At 26.4% G+C, this 20,045-nt stretch overlaps 2 protein-coding genes across 3 annotated transcripts in view; one reads left to right on the forward strand and one right to left on the reverse strand.

Annotated features, from left to right (window-relative positions):
* The first annotated feature begins 10 nt into the window (after positions 1-10).
* LOC122847880 (chordin-like protein 2) lies at positions 11-2,127 on the forward strand. Its single transcript, XM_044145739.1, has 6 exons — positions 11-27; positions 858-898; positions 969-1,197; positions 1,258-1,529; positions 1,617-1,751; positions 1,821-2,127. The coding sequence occupies exons 1-6, from the start codon at positions 11-13 to the stop codon at positions 2,060-2,062; spliced, it is 936 nt and encodes a 311-aa protein (XP_044001674.1). The 3' UTR covers positions 2,063-2,127.
* Positions 2,128-5,366: 3,239 nt separating this feature from the next.
* The window catches only part of LOC122861177 (nucleolar protein 4-like), a 33,423-nt gene continuing 18,744 nt past the window's right edge, over positions 5,367-20,045 (reverse strand). The window contains exons 2-9 of one of the 2 annotated variants that reach the window (XM_044165389.1): positions 17,380-17,434; positions 16,252-16,461; positions 13,107-13,444; positions 12,081-12,284; positions 11,296-11,442; positions 7,711-7,928; positions 7,019-7,200; positions 5,367-6,745 (exon numbers count right to left, since the gene is read on the reverse strand). In XM_044165389.1, coding sequence (XP_044021324.1) covers positions 6,579-6,745; positions 7,019-7,200; positions 7,711-7,928; positions 11,296-11,442; positions 12,081-12,284; positions 13,107-13,444; positions 16,252-16,461; positions 17,380-17,434 — 1,521 coding nt within the window. In that variant the 3' untranslated portion in view covers positions 5,367-6,578. Of the gene's footprint in view, positions 6,746-7,009; positions 7,201-7,710; positions 7,929-11,295; positions 11,443-12,080; positions 12,285-13,106; positions 13,445-16,251; positions 16,462-17,379; positions 17,435-20,045 lie in introns of both variants that reach the window. The other variant, XM_044165390.1, reaches the window with a different exon arrangement.

Raw genomic sequence — 20,045 nt, forward strand, 5'->3', positions numbered from 1 at the left:
GTCTTCGTTGATGAATCCAAGAAATGTGTTGGTGTATAGTAGATGAGTGCATCGACAAGATTCAATCTTTCTTAAATTAAATTTTTTTTTATATTTTGTTTATTCCACGATTCAATTACTCACGATGAAGCTAAAAAAATTAAATAATAAAAAAAAATATTTTTGTGCTTTCATTGATGATTCTATTTATATGAAAAAAAAAAAAAAAATTCGAAGAAAATACTAATTGAAATAGATTTTTTTTATATTGATGTATGAGTTGATAAACAAATAATATGAAAACAGACGTTCAATGGAATTCAGAGAAGCGTTTTTATTGCTATAATTATTATTATTTAAATAGTAAATGTTATTTTTAAAAATTATTTTTATTTTTAATTATTTTAATATTTTTAAGAATGGTATTTTTTTTTTTTTTGCATCATCAATACTTTTTATTTAGTTCTTGGTGTTATTTACTTTTAAATAAATTTTTATTCGATTTAGGAAAAAAAAAGCAGATATTTATCAAATATAAAAAAGTAATTTTTTATTCTCAGACAAATTATTTAAATAAATATTATATAAATCAAAAACACGAGCTGATAAAAAAAAAGCAAAAATAAATTGTTATCAAATAGCAGCACTTGATGTTGACTCAAATTTTTGATAAGAAAAAAATAACCAACGAAATTGTCAAGTGGTTTCGAAATTAAACTGTGATAATTGAATAATGCTCCAAATAAAAAAATCTTTTTTTATTCGTATTAACATAAAATTTGTATAATTATATTCAGTCAGTAACTCCTTCACGAGATATTTTGTAATTTAAAAATGAAATTCTTTGTAGAAAAAATATCAATTTATATTAACTGTATATTTATTATATTGTTAATAATATCAACAGGATCAGCTGAAGGTAAAATATAGTTATACATTTATTTTTAGCAAGTTAATTAATTTTAATTTTATTTTTAATTTTAACCCAGACTGTTCTAATGTCCAGTGCCCAGGACCATTAAGTTTCTATTCAGAAATTGGATGTCAACCAGTGTATAAAAATCCAGGTGATTGTTGTGCATATAAATACGATTGTCCTTTACGAAAGAATAATTATTGTTACATAAATGGTCAAGAATACAGTCCAGGTGAAGTGATGAGAAAAGAGGATTCAGGACCATGTGATAGATGTACTTGTGAAATTAATTATTTAGGAATGTAAGTAAAATAAAGTTAAATAATAAAATATATTAAAAATAATTTCTATTATTATTTCAGTGGTAGTTTTTTATGTTCATCACCATCATGTGCTTATGTACCAATTCCTGACGGTTGTCGTTTGGTTCACTCAATGGAAAATTGTTGTTCAACAAGACTGATATGCCAAACATTTCCATATGGTTATTCGCTAAAATGGTTTGTAAAAGTTACATTCAATGATGTAACTGTTCCTGTTTGCATTGTTGATGGAAAAACTTATCAAGAAGGTGAATTTTTTATACCAAGTAAAGAACCAAACAAGAAGTGTTATTGTAGTGCAGGATACAATGGTATATTTATTAATATTTCTTTATTTATTAATAGTTATCGAAATAATTGATAAATTAATAAATTACATAATTTTTTTTTTACTATAGGTACCAATGTAATGCCATTTTGTTACGAGCAAAAAGGTGAATGCAAAACTGAAAAGCATTACAACGATATGATTGCTATGAATTGTCCACCTGTTTATGGTTCTGAGGGTTCATGTCCAACTGGGTTCAGATGTGGTAAGTTAATTATAAAAATAAACTAAATATCAAATTTATAATTATATATTTATTTTTTTTTTTGAGAAGAAGAAACAAACAGTGTGATTATTCACCATAATCATAACAATGAAAATGAAAATTCGCAAAGTAATAGTACAGAAGCTGGAGTGTGTAAATTTGGAAGTACGACTCTTAAAATTGGTGATGAAATTGCAGAAGGAAATACATGGATATCAAGATGTATGAAATGTGTTTGTGAAGTACCACCTGTTGTTACCTGTCGACGTTTATCAGTTTCAATTTCATCAAGTTATCCATGTTCTTTTTAAATTAAAAATATACAATCAATAGTGGTTGTAAAAAAATTAGTATGCAATATAGATTATTATAGTTTTAGAATTTATTTTGATATACAGTGCAATTTGAATATCGATTTTAAAATTGAATATCAAATAAACAAGTTTTTACAAATGAGAATTGATTTTTGAACATAATATCATGTATCCACTTTTGACGCTGGACAACCTAATGGAGTATCCATAAATTCTCCACTAAAAAACAATCGAATAAATTCAAAAATGAATGTATTTAAATTCTACTGTGTATAAATAATGTATTAATAATAAATAATAAAATAAAAAAACATTAAATATCATCTGAATTTAGATCTCTACACGTGCAATCATTTTAACGAAAATTAAGAAAAGTATAATGCAGTTATTAAAAACAAAGTTGGATTTGTTAAATGGTTGTCGACTACTTACTTTGTGTTTGACTCTTTAAAAGGGTAAAATAACAGGTGTTGTTGGGAGAAATGAAAATTGATTAATCGGCTCTCAGATAATGATAAAAGAAAACAAAAATATTTACTGTTTTACATAAATAAGATTATTTTATTAGTATTATTCAATTTCTAGGAACAAATTAGTACACATCAATTAGAGCTGTAATCCTAATCGGATACATGTATGCATAATCATCAATTTTTATTTTTTTTTAAATAGTAAATTTATCATTAACAAGATAACGATACATTTTTTTTTTGCTTGAATATACTCTTGTATGTTTTTTTTTTAAATGTTTATTCAATCCGAATTATCGAAATTCTGGTTCAGCTCATCGACTTATAATTAAATTCTTCAAATTTATAAATGAAAAATCCAATAATTCATAAAAAATACTGAATCTGGGATTTTTCGAGGCTCAAGGGCTTAATTATGGCACATTCGATCAGATTTTTTTTTTTTTTTTATATTTAACGTGTCATTAAATAATAAACATCAATGATAATAATTTATCAATTCGTATTTATACATATATATTTTCATAAATTTTCATAATCTAATCCTCCATCGAGCGCCCAAAAAAAAAATAAACAAATATAATTAAATATTCGAAATTCAATCGCAATGTGCAGTCATTAGTTTTTTTTTTATTTTCTTTTTTTTTTTACAAATTTTTCGGCGACAATGTCTTGAAGAATAATTTAATTCTATTTACTTTTTTGTTTTATTTCATTTTTTTTTTTTTTAATATATTTTTATTTCGTTTATTTTATCACAGAGGAATTCATTCAAAAATCGACACTCGAGTACCGAGAATCTTGTGATGAAATCAAATTGAATTTTATTATTATGAATGTTTAATTAATTTTTTTTTTTTTTAATTGAATAACGATTTTGTGTTAAAATTTTAGAGTGGCACAGATAATAATTTTGATGAAGAAAATTGATGCTTTGAGTATATTATTGTTGGAGAAAATGCATGTGTGCATTTAACGGTTAACTATTTTAATTTTATTTTTATTGAATGTATTGTATTTTTAAAATTGTTGAGATACATTTATTGATTATAAATTGCACTGAAAATAAGGTGATAATTATCATTATTTATCATTATTATTTATGTATTGTTTATGATGTAAGTTATCAATAAGACATTGATACACATGAAAATGGCTGACACGTGTAATAATCGTGTCATTAACTATTATGCTGAGCTATATTATTTTCGGTTAATTGTTGACTTCTATTGTTTATTTATTATTATGGAAGTTAAAACTGTAACGAAAATGATTATTTTTAATTCATTATGAGCGGAAATCTTGCTCTTATCCTGACATAAAAAAATTGGCTTGTTTATTTTATTTTTTCTAATGATAAATAGATGATTTTCAAACTATTTTTTCTTTTACAAAATAATTTAATTTTTTTTTTTTTCGACTAACCAAATTTTGGAGGCACAGAAAAGTTGCAAAAATTTTCAATTTTTATGTTGATCATCAAGTCAACGAAGAAAGAATTGGAAATGATTTTTTTAACCAAGTAACTTTTTCGTTTTTTTATTTTGTTGGAATATTTTTTTTTCATTATTATTAATAATTTATTAATAATAAACATTAGATAATATAACAAATGGAATATTATCATAATCATTTTATAATTTGGTGCCTCAGAAGTTTCTATTATTTATTTACTTAAATTTGTTTTAAAGATTTCTTCATTTATTTATCATCATAGTGATTTGAACATATGCCACGATAATATATAATAATTATTATTTATACATATATGTATGTATGCACTTCATTTTATCCATTCGTATAAACTATGTACAAAACAACGACAAAATAAAAAATGATTACATTGGACAAAAAACAATTTCAATTAATCCATTTTTTTTTTCTTTCTAGTATATAATATTATATATTTTTATCTCATTTAAATACGACTCTTGAAGTACTTTTTTTCCATTTACCATTATTAAAATAAGAAATAAAAAAAAAAAACTTTACATCAGATAAATATAAAAAACAAAATTTGAATAATTTTTAGTTCAATATACTATAATTATTTATCGAATTTTGCATTCTTTTACTTGATCAATTAACTTTTTCATTTTTTCTTCGTTTCTTTGGTAGCGCAATGATGTCATTATTTTTACTTTAAGACCACATTAATTATCATTAAAATATGGTCACAACTGCCAAACATATTATCTTATATTTTCTCTGTTGGAAAATTAATAAATTCATTTCGATTTTAGATGGTACTGGGTTCTCATTACTATTTTTGTTTTCAATTAAAAAAGTGTGTTGTTTTTTTTTTTATTTATTTTTTTTTTCTTTTAAGATTTTTTTTTCTTTCTTTTTTTCAGCCAACAAACTTACAACTAAATAATGATTTTAACAGAATTTATCAATATTATAATTATTTTATTTATTTGTTATTATTATTATCATTATTATTAATATTATTATTATTTTTTATTATTATATTCGTTCGTCATCAAGTACTAAGTGCGTTGACATGTTCTGTTTTGAAAAATGAGTCACCCAGTCTCTTATTTTTTTCGATTAATATTTTTTATAATTAAAAGCATCAAATGTTTATATATACAACACAATGACGAGTCAATAATTGGAATAATTTTTACGTTTACTCAAACATATATTTATATAAGTTTTTTCTTTTTTATTCGCACAATTGAATTTAGGCATTCGTCTACACACAAGTACTCTTTCATAATTTATATATATATTTTTTTTATATCTATTATATACACAAAATTAGTCCATTAATGACAATATTTTATGTTTGACAAAAAAAGCTTCTTTTATTTTTTTTGCGATTTAATTATATCGCGAGTAATTCGTACAATTTTTTTTGTTAGTTTTTCTTTTATTAGCATTCGCACATTTTTACCATTAATCAATGATAATTCAATCACACTTTGGACCGGTTGTTTAATTTTAAAAAAAATAAAAAAAAAAAGAAACATTTAGTTATTTAATTTTTATAGTTTTTATTTTTAACGAATAAATTTCGTTGTATTTAAACAACTAGACACCTCAATGAGAAATTTGGCTTGACAATTTAATTTATTAAAGAAGTTCTAGTTTTAAAAAAAAATAATAATATAATAATAATTATCTTTTTCATTAAATTCGAAAGAGATTCAATAGTTAAATATTTATAATAAAATATAATGGTCATAATAAAAATTAAACAATAAAATAATCATTTAAAAAATATCTAAGTATTGTTTCAGTAAATTGTACTGAATGAAATACATTTAAAAAAAAAAAAAAAAAACAATTAAAATCTTTAATAAATTAGTGAAAATTCACTGCTATTAATAACCTTTAATTTCTTTGAATATTTTATCTCATTTTTAATACAGACGATCCAATATGTCACACTCAAATAACATATATATTTATCATTTTTTTTTTTTGTTCTTTTTTCTTTTATTTTTCATTTTTAATTTTAATATATATCCTCATACCTAATATACTTAACAATAATTAAGTAAATATTCATATTTTTTTTTTCTTTATATACACCCTGTTTTTTTGAATATAATTTTCTTAATTCAAAAATCCCACGGTTCATTTAAACACAGTTGTTTTTTCATACAATAATAATATTAATTTTTCATTCACATTGCAATTAATTTTACATCAAAGCTTAAGTTAATAAGAAAATTAAAAAAAATAAAAAACAATATTATCAAACAGTAAATTGTTTATTTCTTGTTTAAAAAAAAAAAAAATTAAATTCGTTGATCAATAAAAAGTTGATTTGGTGTTGAGCTGCTGAAAGCACTGCAACGGCTGGCAAAACAGTGACTCACAAAATCAGTAAAAGCTCATTTTTTAGCTATTGATAAAAATGAGTTATTCAACCAACTGTTGGTTGTAAAAAAAAAATCAATTGAAATAAATATTTATATTGAATTTTATATTCTACTGTTTTTCACTCTGTTTTGACTGTGTATATGATTATATAAAGAAATCCATGTCTACAGCATTGATTTCTGGGACGATAAAATCTATATATAATTTTATGGCTGTTGAAGCAACAGTTGTTCGAGTTCATCAGCAGATCTAAGTAAAAATGCTGCTGATTCTCGATATCCAGTAATAAGTTGTCTCACAGCTGTCATTTCTGTTGCATTCAACTTATGACTGAGTAGTGGTTTTGTATTTTTCATACTCAAATCCGTTGGTCCTAAAATCATTCGAAAAAAACAAAATTAATTCAACAATTGTGGCATATAATAATCATCATCAGTTACATAAAATTATCAACACATTTAATCATAAAAAAAAAATGAAAAAAAAGGTAGTAAATAAAATAAATATATTATCAAAATTAATATTTATAAAATATCAATAATTTTGATTATAAATATATGAATTTTTATGAAACATAAATTTTGATAAACATCAAAAAATTAATTTAACAACAAAACAACACCAATAAAATTATTACTTTGTGTACCGTTGCTCAGTAGACCCGAGGTAAAACTCTGGGTGGGATAAAGTCCTGCTGATAGAGTTGGAGGTACCGTTGTTGGTCCAGAACGTTGAAATGCTTGACTAAAATTTGGCCTGTACATTGCTGCTGGTGCACCACCACTACCAACTCCATTAACTGATGATGAACTTACTATCGTTGCTTGACTACAAAATAAATAAAATAAAAATAATTATTATAAATAAAATAATTTACAATCAACTGATGCTTAAAGTTTTTTTTAATTTTAAATAAAAATTATACCGAAAGTAATAGCAAATAAAATAAAATATTCACAAGTTTATAATACCCATAAAATAAAATGTAAATCTTAACGTTTGAATAATTGCGGTTAATAATTATTTGATCCATAAATTTATAATGTTATACACGTGAGTTATATGGATAACAAGAGACTCTATAAAATCCGTTTCATTGGCCAAACTCTCTTATCGATATTACAAAAGTCACATGCTGTGGTAGTTTAAATTCGAATATATTCAGTCTCCTAATATTGTTACAATGTCTTACGCAAGTATAGTTTCATTATTATAAAGTAGATTTATACAACCGACAGGTCACATGGTAAAAGCCATAAAACGGTCAAGCATCAACATCACCAGTTAACAACTTATACACACATATACACAAATGAATATATATATATGAAAACTCACCTCATGAGAGCCTTGTTATTGTCAGATGGTGTTAGTAGTTTAGAAGTGGGTGTGAGAGACAAGGGGGTTGATGCAAGTGTACTGTTTGGTAAATTAGCCAAACTTGTTAGAGGTGCAAGAGATGATAACGATGTTGGTGGTGTATCTTCTCGCTTTCCTGGTAGTGATTTTATTGGTGTACTTGAAAAATGATCCAAATTAGCACGTACATCAGTTTGCTGAAAAATAAAAATATTAAATAAATTAAATTACTTATATAAATTATTAAAATTACATAAATTATTTATTATATATTTTTAAAAATTATTAAATTCCTATTATCAATGTTATACATATTGATTTGTGTCAATTATTTCATCTATCCATTCACTCAACGATTCTATTATCACATGAATATTATTATTTTTTATTTTTTCCAAGCCACGCTCCAATTTGATTCGATTATCCACGTTTATCGCACAGCATTCACTTCATAAATTGTGAATCTTTTTTTTTTTTTTTTCCTCATTTTTCAAATTATTTATTTATTATTATTATTTTCTTTTTTTTTTTTCATTTTTATTTTCCCCTTCATTCATTTTGCTTTTGTGTACTTTTTTTTTTTTTTTAATATTTATTTTTGCTTGTTTACCTCCGGATGATCCTCGGTGTAATCACAAATCTGTTGCTTGTGTAAAACACGGAGGTTTTTTTTTCTCATGATGTAAAAAAGAAAAAAAGGGTTGAAAAATAAATAGGGAAAAAAAAAAAAAAAAATGATGTAGTTGAAGTAGAAAAAAGGTGGTTGTGAGGAGGAGGATTACACTGGGGATGATTAAGCTTCGATCATCGTCAGGTATGCCCCGAGAACAACGTTGCACAAATATCAATACTTTTCATGCTGGTCTTGTTGTTATGTCGTTCACTATACAATCCAAATAATATGTATATATTTTTATATATATATTTTTTTTTCATCTACTTAATCTCCAACGTGATCAGGGTTACGCACGAGTATATATATACAACTCATGTAGCGAATATATACATATCATTTCTCATCATGCGCGCAAACAACATACAACATATTATTATACATCTACCATCACCACCACCACTACTACCACCCACTGCCTCTTCCACCCGCACTTTCAAAGACTATCGTAGTCACCTCTTTCAGTGTACCATCCTTCTCATCGTCAATATATAATTTCACAAATACATATGATATAGTTGTGCTTCATCACTACCACCTCCTCCCTTTTTTTGAACTGCTTTCTCATTTACCCTTTATCACTTGCGCGTTTGCTCTCTTTCTCACTATCTCTATCTATATGGATATCATGTACGACACTTTTGTCTCTTCTTCACTAGCCACCCTATCTCTTGCACGCGCTAGTTTGCACTGCCGCAGACTCCCGCTTTCGATTACAAACTGAGCCAAGAGACGACTCTCTCGGTGATGACAACAGAATGAACAGAATTAAGAGAACACAGAGAACATAATATAATATCATAAATATCATCCATTGATGTATACAGAGCTTTTATAGGTGGCGTTGTATTAAATATTATTACAATTAATACCTAATGATTTTTTTTAACATTTCATCAATAATATATATTTAAATATTTTTCTTATTTTATTACTTCAATTATGGTCAATTATTATTGATGAAATTATATTATAAATATTCTTTTACGATTTTTTTTTTTTTTTCTATCAACCCACGAGAAATTTTTTTAGAAAATATCTAGATTATAATCAAATATATTTGCCAAGTCATCACGACATATGCAAAATTAGTTTTAAACTGACATTGAGGAAAAAAAAAAAGACATACAAGCCAGATGCTGGATAAAACGGTGAGTAAGTTAACGGGGAATTTTGTAAATGAGAAAGATAAAAAGATTTAAATAAAAAAAAATAAAATAAAACTAAGAAGAAGGTTGATAAAAAATAAAAAAAAGCTCACAAAGTAAAGTACCAACACCGATGAGGCATCTTAAATTTTACGAAGAACGAAAAAAAAATAATTTGGAATATAAAAACGAATGGTACATGGTCAATATTATACAGGAGAGGGAGATTAAAAAAAAAAAAAAAAAAATTAAAAAAAACGCAGAAGGGTCTGGCGGATGAAATCTTGGGTCGCCGGATGTAGGGAGGTGTTTTTTTATGAAAGGCAGTCAGTGTGTGATGACGTCAATATTATATAGGTGCGGAGATGAATTTTTTTGATGGGCAGTTTCATAGGGGAAGGAAAGAGAAATGTAAAAAAAAATAAAAAAAAAAATGATATGGTTAGTAACTATGCGGGACTTGTCAGAGATTCTTCAATTTTAATCTGTTGGGTTTCGGTCGCAGTCGGTCGGGGTTATCGCATCAACTACGAGGAACTACCAAACTTGATAACAAGAAGGATGTTCACAAATTTAAATTTTTCCTTCACATTAAAATACAAAAAAATAATAATAATAAAATTGACCTAAAATTTAAACATATAATTTACGTTTTGCTCTGGTAATTCAACGAATCGTTAAATAAAAGATTTCGAAGATTTTTTGATAATAAATATGTATGAATTACTTATAAAAAAAAAAAAAAACTTTTTGAATATATTAAAATGAGAAGAGAAAAAAAAAAAAAAAAAAAAATTAAACTGCAACATCTGTTTTAACGTATTATTATTAAAACAAAAAATATATAGAAATTTTAAAACGTGTAAAAAGTTTATTCTTCATAAGTTTATCCTGTTGTTGAGTATGTATATGTATACGTTAGGCTAAAGTGCACGGTTGTTTTATGAAATACAGAGTGTATATATATGAAACTCGAAAAACATGGGTGTTGTGTATTTGTTGTGAGCATTGAGAGCGATAGAGCAGAGGTGAGGCTCGACCTCAACAGCGTCAAAGGTTATCAGTCTGTATATGCCATACCTAACTTCAACTCTCATCTTGTTTCCACGTAAAAAATTATATATATTTTTCAATTGTTTTAATACTATTAAAACTTTAACGATATGAAAAATTTTTTTACTAATAACTCTTTCATTGTAAAGAGCTTTGGAAATACTTAAAATAGGCAAAAGAAATTTTAAAAAATTTATACACACGGCCACTCAGTAATTTTAAATAATATATATTATTAAAAGATTAATTTTTTTTTTTTTAGAGCTTTTTAAAAAAATAAAATCAATAAGATTCAAAGCTATTATTGTAAAGCTCTAATTTGACAATTGAAATGCTTGGTAAAAAATTGCCTGGGTATATATCATGTCTGGGATAGTTTTACCTAAAAAAAAAATCATTCCAACAGAACAAAGAAGTCAGTGGATTTTTCATAAGACAAAATTAGAACGATATATACACACGCGGATGTTGAGAACATCAGTATCTTAAGAGCATGTGAGTTATTAGGTCTCATTTTGTTGGTAGGAAAAAAAAGTAAAATAAAAATATAGGCGAGAGGAAAAAAAAAACGAAAGACAGATAACAAAAAATAAAAACCCGAGTGTAAAAAGTATATGAAAAAGAGAATGAGAAGAGTTGGAGGAAAAAAAAAAAAAAACGGAGATCAAGAATAAAAGCAAATTTACTCACCGTTGCTGCTGGCAATGTTGGCATTGGCTGTGAGACAGGCTCAAGACCAAGTCTCATGCGTTTTGCGTTGTCGCTCTCGTTTTCACAAGCCGTTGCCAAAATCTGTTCAGCTTGTACCGAGGTCAAATGAGCCGGCGTTGGTCTTGCCTGAAATAAATAAAATTAAATAAATAAAACAACAACAATAACAACAACAACAACTCAAATAAAGAACAAAAGATATAACTCTTTTTTTAGTTTTTTATAACTCGGAAATAAAATTAATTATACGTGGTTTTTGTTTTTTAAACTTTTCTATTTTATCGTCATAAACAACCACCTCAATGAAGGAGGCTTTTGTCATCATCACACACATTCAATTCAAGTTTTCAAGTAGTCTATAAACACTTGGAAAACACTTGAACAGAATAGTCGATATTTCAACGTTTATAATCAAAGTCCAGATGCCTGATTATTTATTGCTATTAAATATATATATGAATAAATTCAACTAAATAAAATAAATAAAAAAAAAAAAATACTATTAACAATTTACCAATGAGCTTTATAAATTTAATAAAATGATTTTCTTTTTCATTTTTTGTTTCGAAATTGCGTTGATATAATACATTTAATAATAAATAAAATCATCAAGGATATATTGTTGTATCTATTGTAAATTCTATATCTTTCAAAATTTGATAAAATTAACAAAAATACGTAATATTTTATAGAGATAATATTATTATTTTTGTCATACTAATAGTTGATACAATTTAATTAAAAAATTTTTTTGTTAAACTTACTGCGTCCCAAGGAGCACCTTCTCTACCTCTCTTATTTCTCCTACAACTTTTGAGGTATGTTCTAATACGTTTTCTCGCACGTTCAGCAAACTCCGGAAATTGTCTTGTACAACTGTCGATTATTGCTTGAATTTTCTCCTTCGGTTGCTTTGAAATTGGTACAATACGATCAAGGTTCTCGTCGACGAAGAGCCTGACGAACATCTGCCGGGACAAAGCACAAGAGAGTTAATGATAAAATAAACGAATGAGCAAAAACATTAAATTAAAAAAAAAAAAAGAAAATACATTTAAAAAAAAAAGTATTAAAAATTAAAATGAAAGCAAAAAAAAAAGAATAAATAAATAGTATAAGTGAGTTTATGGAGGTAGGGGATAACATACACAATTATGAGTATAAATATGGTTATAAAATTGTTGATTGTGTGTGTAAATATAAATGAAAGTGTTTTTAAAATTGGGGGAGTTTATACTCGACGAAGAAATTAAGAATTTAAACGACTGAATGGTTTGAGAGAGGGACGAGACCAACGTGGCTCGATTAAACTAATTGTAATTAATTAAGGAACCAACATCGCACTAGGCAAGTTTTGTCGTACAAATGGTAAAAAATCCCTCTGAGAAAAAGAAATTAAAAAAAAAAAAATATTTTAAAAAGGCTAGTTACAAGTACAAAGAAACCTGCCAAAAAATAATTACTGTGAATTATTATTATCTTTTTTTTTTTTTTTTTAATTCTTTTCATTACAAGAGGACAAAAAAATAATTTTTTTTTTTCTTTATTTTATTTTTAGTAAAAAAATAAAATTTAAAAATGAAATATTATCAAAAGAATGATAGTAATTTTTTTATTTTCTAGGATAAAAGAAATTATTATGTTTATAAATTAATTTAAAAGGAGGAAAAAAATTGTTTTATTTATTTAGTTAATTAATTAATGATAATAAATTTATCTTTAAAAAGATTCTTGTCAGTTTTTAGCATTTATGGATAATAAATTAATAAAAAGAAAAAAAAAAAACTTACGTTGAAAGCCTTGAGACGTTCTGGATCATGATGTCTTGGATCAAGTCTTTCATCTGCATCTTCATCATCATCATCCTCGTCCTCCTTGTTACCACTGCTACTTGTTTCATCGTGTGCACTTCCAGTACCTTCACCACCAGTTGGACTTGATTCTCTATCACGATCAGAACGTGATGGTGTACATGATGATGATGTTGGTGGTGGTGTTTTCTTTAATCCCATTGTATATGATGCCCAAAGTGATGCCATATCTTCACTTCCCATACCAGCAACTGATCCCAATGTTTGTCCACCACCTGATGATAGTTCACCCATTTCTGTTGTACCATTTCGTGAATCTGAATATTATAAAACAAAAATAAATAACCATTTTTCATTTAAAAACCAATAACAATCATCATTAATTATCAAAAAAAAATAAAAAAAATATATTTAAAAATATTGAATAATTAAAAAAAATCGATGGATATAAAAACAAGTTTGATAAATTTTTTTTTATTATCATTCAAAGGTCGCTGGCATTTAAGCTACTTTTGAATATAATAATGATGAATGAAGATAGTTATATACGATACGATATGACTCATATCGTATCGATCGTAATGCCAATCGTATCGTATCGTTGTCATATCGAATCGTATCGAAAATTGTCGATCGTATATATTGTTCCATATCGTATCAAGTCATATCGACGATTGTAAAAATTCAGTTTCTGTATTCGAAATTCTATATTCTTAGTACAGAAATTCATGTATATGATTTTATTGATTCACCATGTACTTCAGCATCTGATTTTTAAAATGTTTCAATGATACTAATAATGATAAATACAAAGTTCTAGGGATAGAATTGAGGTAGAATCTCTCAATAGCAAATGTCCGACAGGCCCACAAACAATGCTGCATTTTTCTTCATATATTTTGTATAGTTGTATCCTGCTGTTTAAATCTATTTTTTTTGAAAAATTTGCAACAAAAACTGAAAAGAGATTTTTTTTAATATGGTTTTTGAGGTCATTTCTTTTGAATAAATTCTGCAATGTCATCTTAACTTTCGATTAGTTATTGTTTTACATAAGATCTTGTATTAATTTTTAAACATTCTAGATTCATAAATTTTTTAAATAGCGAAGTGTTGCTTAGAAATGGTTTTCTTCAAATAAAGTAAAAGAACCTCTTAGTTCTTTAAATTTATTTTACTTAATAATATAAAATGTTAAATATATACCTAATGTCATACGATATGGACAATATATCGGATATATCGTCTTGACCATATCGTATCGTATCGGATATCGTCACCTCCATATCGTATCGTATCGTCATATCGTCATATCGCGGCATCACTAATGAGAAGTTGAGGTAACTTTGCGTGACGAGCCAACACGAGTTGTCTGATTAAAGGATGACCGAAGAAACCATCGAGGCATTATTTCGCAATACAAAGTCATTATATACAATATGTACAATTCTTAGCCTCACTTTGAAAGTCGAATTACTAAAATTATCCTCACCATTCACTTTGACTCATTCAAAATGTATAAAATCTATATTGAATCTCATACATACAGCTTGGAATTAATTTATTTTTATTTTTTTTTATACCTTCTTATTTCTAATGCTCAAAGTTTTTTTTTTCTTTTTTTTTTTTCATTACTGTATATATAATATATAAAATTGAGTTTTTTCATGATATTATTCAAAAGAATTTTAGCCAATAAATATGAAAATCAAACATGAATGTTACTCTATTCTCTTATAACGTTCACCTAACCGAGGTGAACGTTTCGAGGTCCAGTGAAACTCGATGGCCACTTGCAATCAAATACCACACCGAGTAGTTATTTTAAAAGTGTCATTGAAAGATACATGTGCGCCGTGGGAATATTTTTTTCTACTATATTTATTCATTCAACTAGGTTAACAGACTTGATCCTGACCCAAAGATCATGACAATAAACAATACTATTAAAATAAGATTTATTACCAAATTATTTAATTTTTATTTTAAATAAAAAATTTAATTTTTACAAAACTTATATGAAAATAAAAATCTAATTTTTTTAAATATATAAATTTAATTTTATTCAGCCTTGAAACAAATAATAAATATATATTTATTTTTTTTTTTTAAATTACATTTTAAATTATAAATAAAAAAATATCTATGAATTTTTTTTTTTTTTACTTAGAATTGAAAGTTTAAAACGAAAAAAAATTACGAAAATATAAATAAATAAATATAGTTTAAAAAATATGTATTTGCATGAATAGGTATGAGCACACGATTTTCCATCCATGAGATTAAAGAAGACGATAAAAATTCAAAGTTTATGTCCAAAGATATTCGTGGTATGCAGGTAGTTATATAGAAATAAAAAAATAAACGAAAAATAATAATAGTAATAATAGTAGTTTTTTTTAAGCGAAAAAAAAAAAAAAAATCAAACAAAAGAAAATGCAAAAATTTCTGGTCATCTTGATTTTACAGTATGCATAACAAGTACTCACACAGCAATCACTAAAAAATGGCTATAAAGCCGGTTGCCAATGCTACCGGCTTGTTTGACTAGCTCCTCTTTCAGCAAACTATATATATAAATTTAAAACCAGAATTTCCTATCATTGTCGGAGTATACAAAAAATAAAATATCAAAAAATCATATTTACATCAAATCATTCACGTACAATCAAAATTCCGTCTCGGTCACAAAAAATAAAATGATGTTGGTAGTTGTACGTGTTTGATCCAACATATCAACTTACATACATACACATTCATAAAAATATAATCATATAAATAAAAAAGCCTCGAGGATAAATTTTCTTATCATAAAAATTTTAAGGGACTGATGATAACTATGAGATTAATCAGTTGATCAACGTCATATGCCAGAATGACTCACTGGTAGGGCATGCATCATAATGAGAAAAAAATAAAAAATTTAAATTAAATTTAAAAATGCAAAATATAAAAATGAAGATTAAACTATTCACCAAGAGAATATATAAGAAAATAAAATATAGAAAAATAGGAAAAAAATAATTAATAAATATGAGTAATGACTGATGAGTTATCGTAATTATAATTTGATTGAGATTATTATTATTATTATTATTATTCAAGATAGATAAGATGGTGTTACCTGTAAGTGTGGAGTTGTTAATTGTATTGTTTGATGTGCATATGGCTGATTGACTGGTAACAGGTGTGCCAATGGTAGTAGCTGTAGTTGTTGAAGAATTATTCGGTGATAATGCAGCAGTTGCGGCTTGTGCCTGTGCCTGCTGTTGTAGATTATAATTCCATGCTAGTAGCATCAACTTCAGTTTATCAGCATCTTTCATAAGCGCGCCTGTCAAGTATAAAAAAAAAAAAAAATGTTTTCTAGTATTTTTTAAAAAAATTATAAATTTAAAAATAAGTTCTTTGTTAGTTTTTTTATCTATTTCTAAAAATGTACATGTCAACCAACTGCTACCTAAAAAATCGTATTAATTGAGTCAACAATATTAGGTTTAAAAATAGAAAAAAAAGCGATAATTTGATTAAATGTGGAAAAGGTTATTTGAACTTTTGGGAAATTGAAGGCTTTATTTGTATGACTGTTTAACCCTTTTACAGTGAATTTAATTTATTCCTTTTTCGGTGTTGAAATAATGAGAAAAGTAAGATATTTATTTAGGTGTCTGCTTGTTATTTTTATTAATTAGTTTCTCTTGCATAAAAAAAATTATTTAACTTGAAACAATCAGTAAAAAAAAAAATTGTAATATACAAATAACTAAATAAATATGCGGTTTGATTATAAACAAAGTTTAATCATGTATTCAATTTAAATTTGTTATAGGTTTTACTTTGTGAAAAAAAAAATAAAAAGTACATACATATTGATGAAAATGTAGCAGATGCCAATGAAATTGTAACATGAAGAAAACTAGATAGAGCAGAAATTTATTGATTTGTTGAAGGGTGTGAGCTTTGAAGAGGAATGAGTACGTGTGGGTAGTTTCAATTGGAAGTGAATCTTTTTAATGATTCAAAGATCCAATAGTACCTGGCTACTGTTCCTGTCAGTATTTAGGTCACTCAATCACAATTGTATGGGGATATATTCTGACCTTATATATACTATCAAATAATACAAGCAAAAACAATTCCCCATGGTAATTGCCAAGCTAAGTCTAATTTACCAGACAAATTCATACAGCTTTTTTAAATATTCTATTAATTATAAAGATATTAAAATATTATATATATTTTTTTTGCTTACTGGAGTAATGATCATCTTCAGAAATATCAGCAGGCTCCGGAGTGGAAATGTTTTCCTGAAACAAATTAAATAAATAATTAATGATTGATAATGAATTACACATCAAGATACAGAAAAAAATATCATGATAAAACTATAATGTTGTTAAGCATTTTGAATATTCTCATTTGTATATTTTTGTAGTTAACGCACGGTGTGAGGGGTAACGGGTATGTTAATATATATAAACACCCGTTGAAATCGTGATGTGAGCCATTCGCATGCAAATTATTTTCGAGTGGGGTGCACCGATGTCGCGAGACATTTCGTCAAGTTTTTTTTAAGAATTTTCTTTCATAAAAATATATTTACAAATTTATTAAAAATAGTTAAAAAATAAATAAATAAATAACTTTGGAGAGAAAAAAAAATTAAATTTTTTATCTGTGTCAGGATCAATGTGTGTTTTCATATGATTCTGGATGCATGCATACATACGTGGTTATATTAGAAGGTCAACCACTATATACGCATAAATTTTCACGTTGTCAAGCAAAAAGTGATATCAAGTTTGTCCCTACCACAGTAAAATGTGCCACCGAGTATCCAAAAGTATCCATGCAGCGATAACCACAAATAGATAATAAAAAAAAAAAAAAGCCTTATGAACTTTCACGAGCTCTGCAGAAATAAAAAAAAAATAATTCTTCCCTTAGTATTCTATTTAAAGAACTTTTTCATTTTTTAATCAATATAACCTGATTAATCAAGCTCCAAGTCAAGATATATTTATACAAAATTCAAGCGAGAAAAAAATTGTGACGACAATAAAATAAAATCAAAAGTAAAAAAGAGGCACAATTGTAAATGTTAGTTGGACATTTTTTATATGTAAGGGACTTGATGTGTCTTTCTTTCACCTACGCAGATACCGCCCCACTTCCGCCGGATGTTCCCTGATAAATGTTGAATCTCAATCGAGAGCGGAGACCCAAATGGTCAAGCACACCTACTTTATACGTGGTTTTAGAAATAAAAAAAAAAATTAAATTAATATTTATTTCTATTATTTATAACATGATGATTATTTTATCAAAATAATTATTAAAATTTTATATAAAAATAAACATTTATTATATTGACCTGGTGAACCACCACCATAATAGTAAAATCATTTTTTTTTTTTTTAAGTGCGTGTATATGTCAAGTTGAGTAAAAACATCATAGCATATTTGTTTAGTTGACTGCAATTAAGCCACTTGGCGGCAATTGTTTGCTTCGCCTCTATATTCAAGATAACTTTTTTCTCCCACTGTTGAATACGTGGAGATACACGCATTTTATATTATTAAAAAAAATAAAATATATATATACATGTGAGTACATGTAGAAGTGGTTGGCGTAGAATGACTTGGTTAAGCTTGTTACACTACACCATGTAAACCGACACACCAATCCAGACGATAAAAAGCAAACGAGTTGGGTCATGTTGGTCAAGCCCCTGGGTCCAGGAACCGGTGGCTCACGGTATGTCCAATCAACCCGAGAGATCTGTACTGCTATAATATACATACATGCGCACAATAAAATAATCGTTAACCACGAAGTTGTCCTTAAATTATCAACCATTAAAAAAAATTTAAAAAAATAATATTTATATAATTCATTTTGTATTATTATACACAAATACAAATACCAACACCTTCTTTATTATTTTCATCTATTTATATTGTGTTGATAAACTTTATAATTATAATTTATAGCATATTGCAATTGATAGTTATGATGGTATATTCATTGAATAAACTAATAAGTTAATAACTTAAATGTGTATATACATAACAATGACAACTGATCAATTAAACAGTAACTTCGATTTCATCGGTGCAAACTCAACCGTACTAGTTGATGTAACACAATTCGTTGTATATATAGGTATACACATAAGCAACACTATATAGTTTCGCTCAATTTATATTCGTTTGCCTAACAAATTTGATCTCACCGTGCTTTGCAACAATCTCGCCATATCTTTCTTCATGTTGGACTCACTCACTCATTCACTTATTCACTTACTCATCAAGTTCCTTTAAACCATCTATTTTCAAATTCAATGTCAGCAAAACCCTGACTAATAGTTTTGTGTATATACAACCAAAGATTATTTCCATGATTAGATACCATAAGATTATGACATTTTATTATCATTAGACAAACAACGTGATTTGCCTTTGAATTATTTTAAATTGTTGATTATAATGAGGATGACGTTATTTCTGTTGATGATACTCAACACAAGTAATATATAGCTTGAGGATAAAATAAAGTTTTAAATAAAAAAAAAAAAGTAAATTCAAGTTTGCTATCTGGGAAGCGATTTAGTGATGATGATGATGATGATGATGGCAATGGCCCAAAGTAAAAAAGGAACGTTATATGGCCGGGCCAGAGGGCGTGGGGAGATGATGAAGCAATGTATACAATATACAGACAAGTGGGAATGAGACAAGGGGAGAATGATGATGGGGTCACCGTCAGTGGGATAACCTCACACGTGTGTGAGACTAGCGAAAAAAAAGGTTAAATAAAAATAAAAAAAGATAAAGAATAAAAAGAATGATTGAGATAGACGAATGAGAAGGAAAAAAAAAAAAAAAACAAGAAGCACTGGCGTCGGTTACGAGTAA

This window comes from Aphidius gifuensis, linkage group LG1 (assembly GCF_014905175.1).
Source record: "Aphidius gifuensis isolate YNYX2018 linkage group LG1, ASM1490517v1, whole genome shotgun sequence".
Lineage (NCBI taxonomy): Eukaryota > Metazoa > Arthropoda > Insecta > Hymenoptera > Braconidae > Aphidius > Aphidius gifuensis.

What these genes read in the sequence shown, in the direction of transcription:
- LOC122847880 (XM_044145739.1), top strand. An exon ending in ATCAACAGGATCAGCTGAAG is followed by an intron (nt 899 to 968) that starts GTAAAATATAGT and finishes ATTTTAACCCAG; the next exon opens with ACTGTTCTAATGTCCAGTGC. An exon ending in GAAATTAATTATTTAGGAAT is followed by an intron (nt 1,198 to 1,257) that starts GTAAGTAAAATA and finishes TTATTATTTCAG; the next exon opens with TGGTAGTTTTTTATGTTCAT.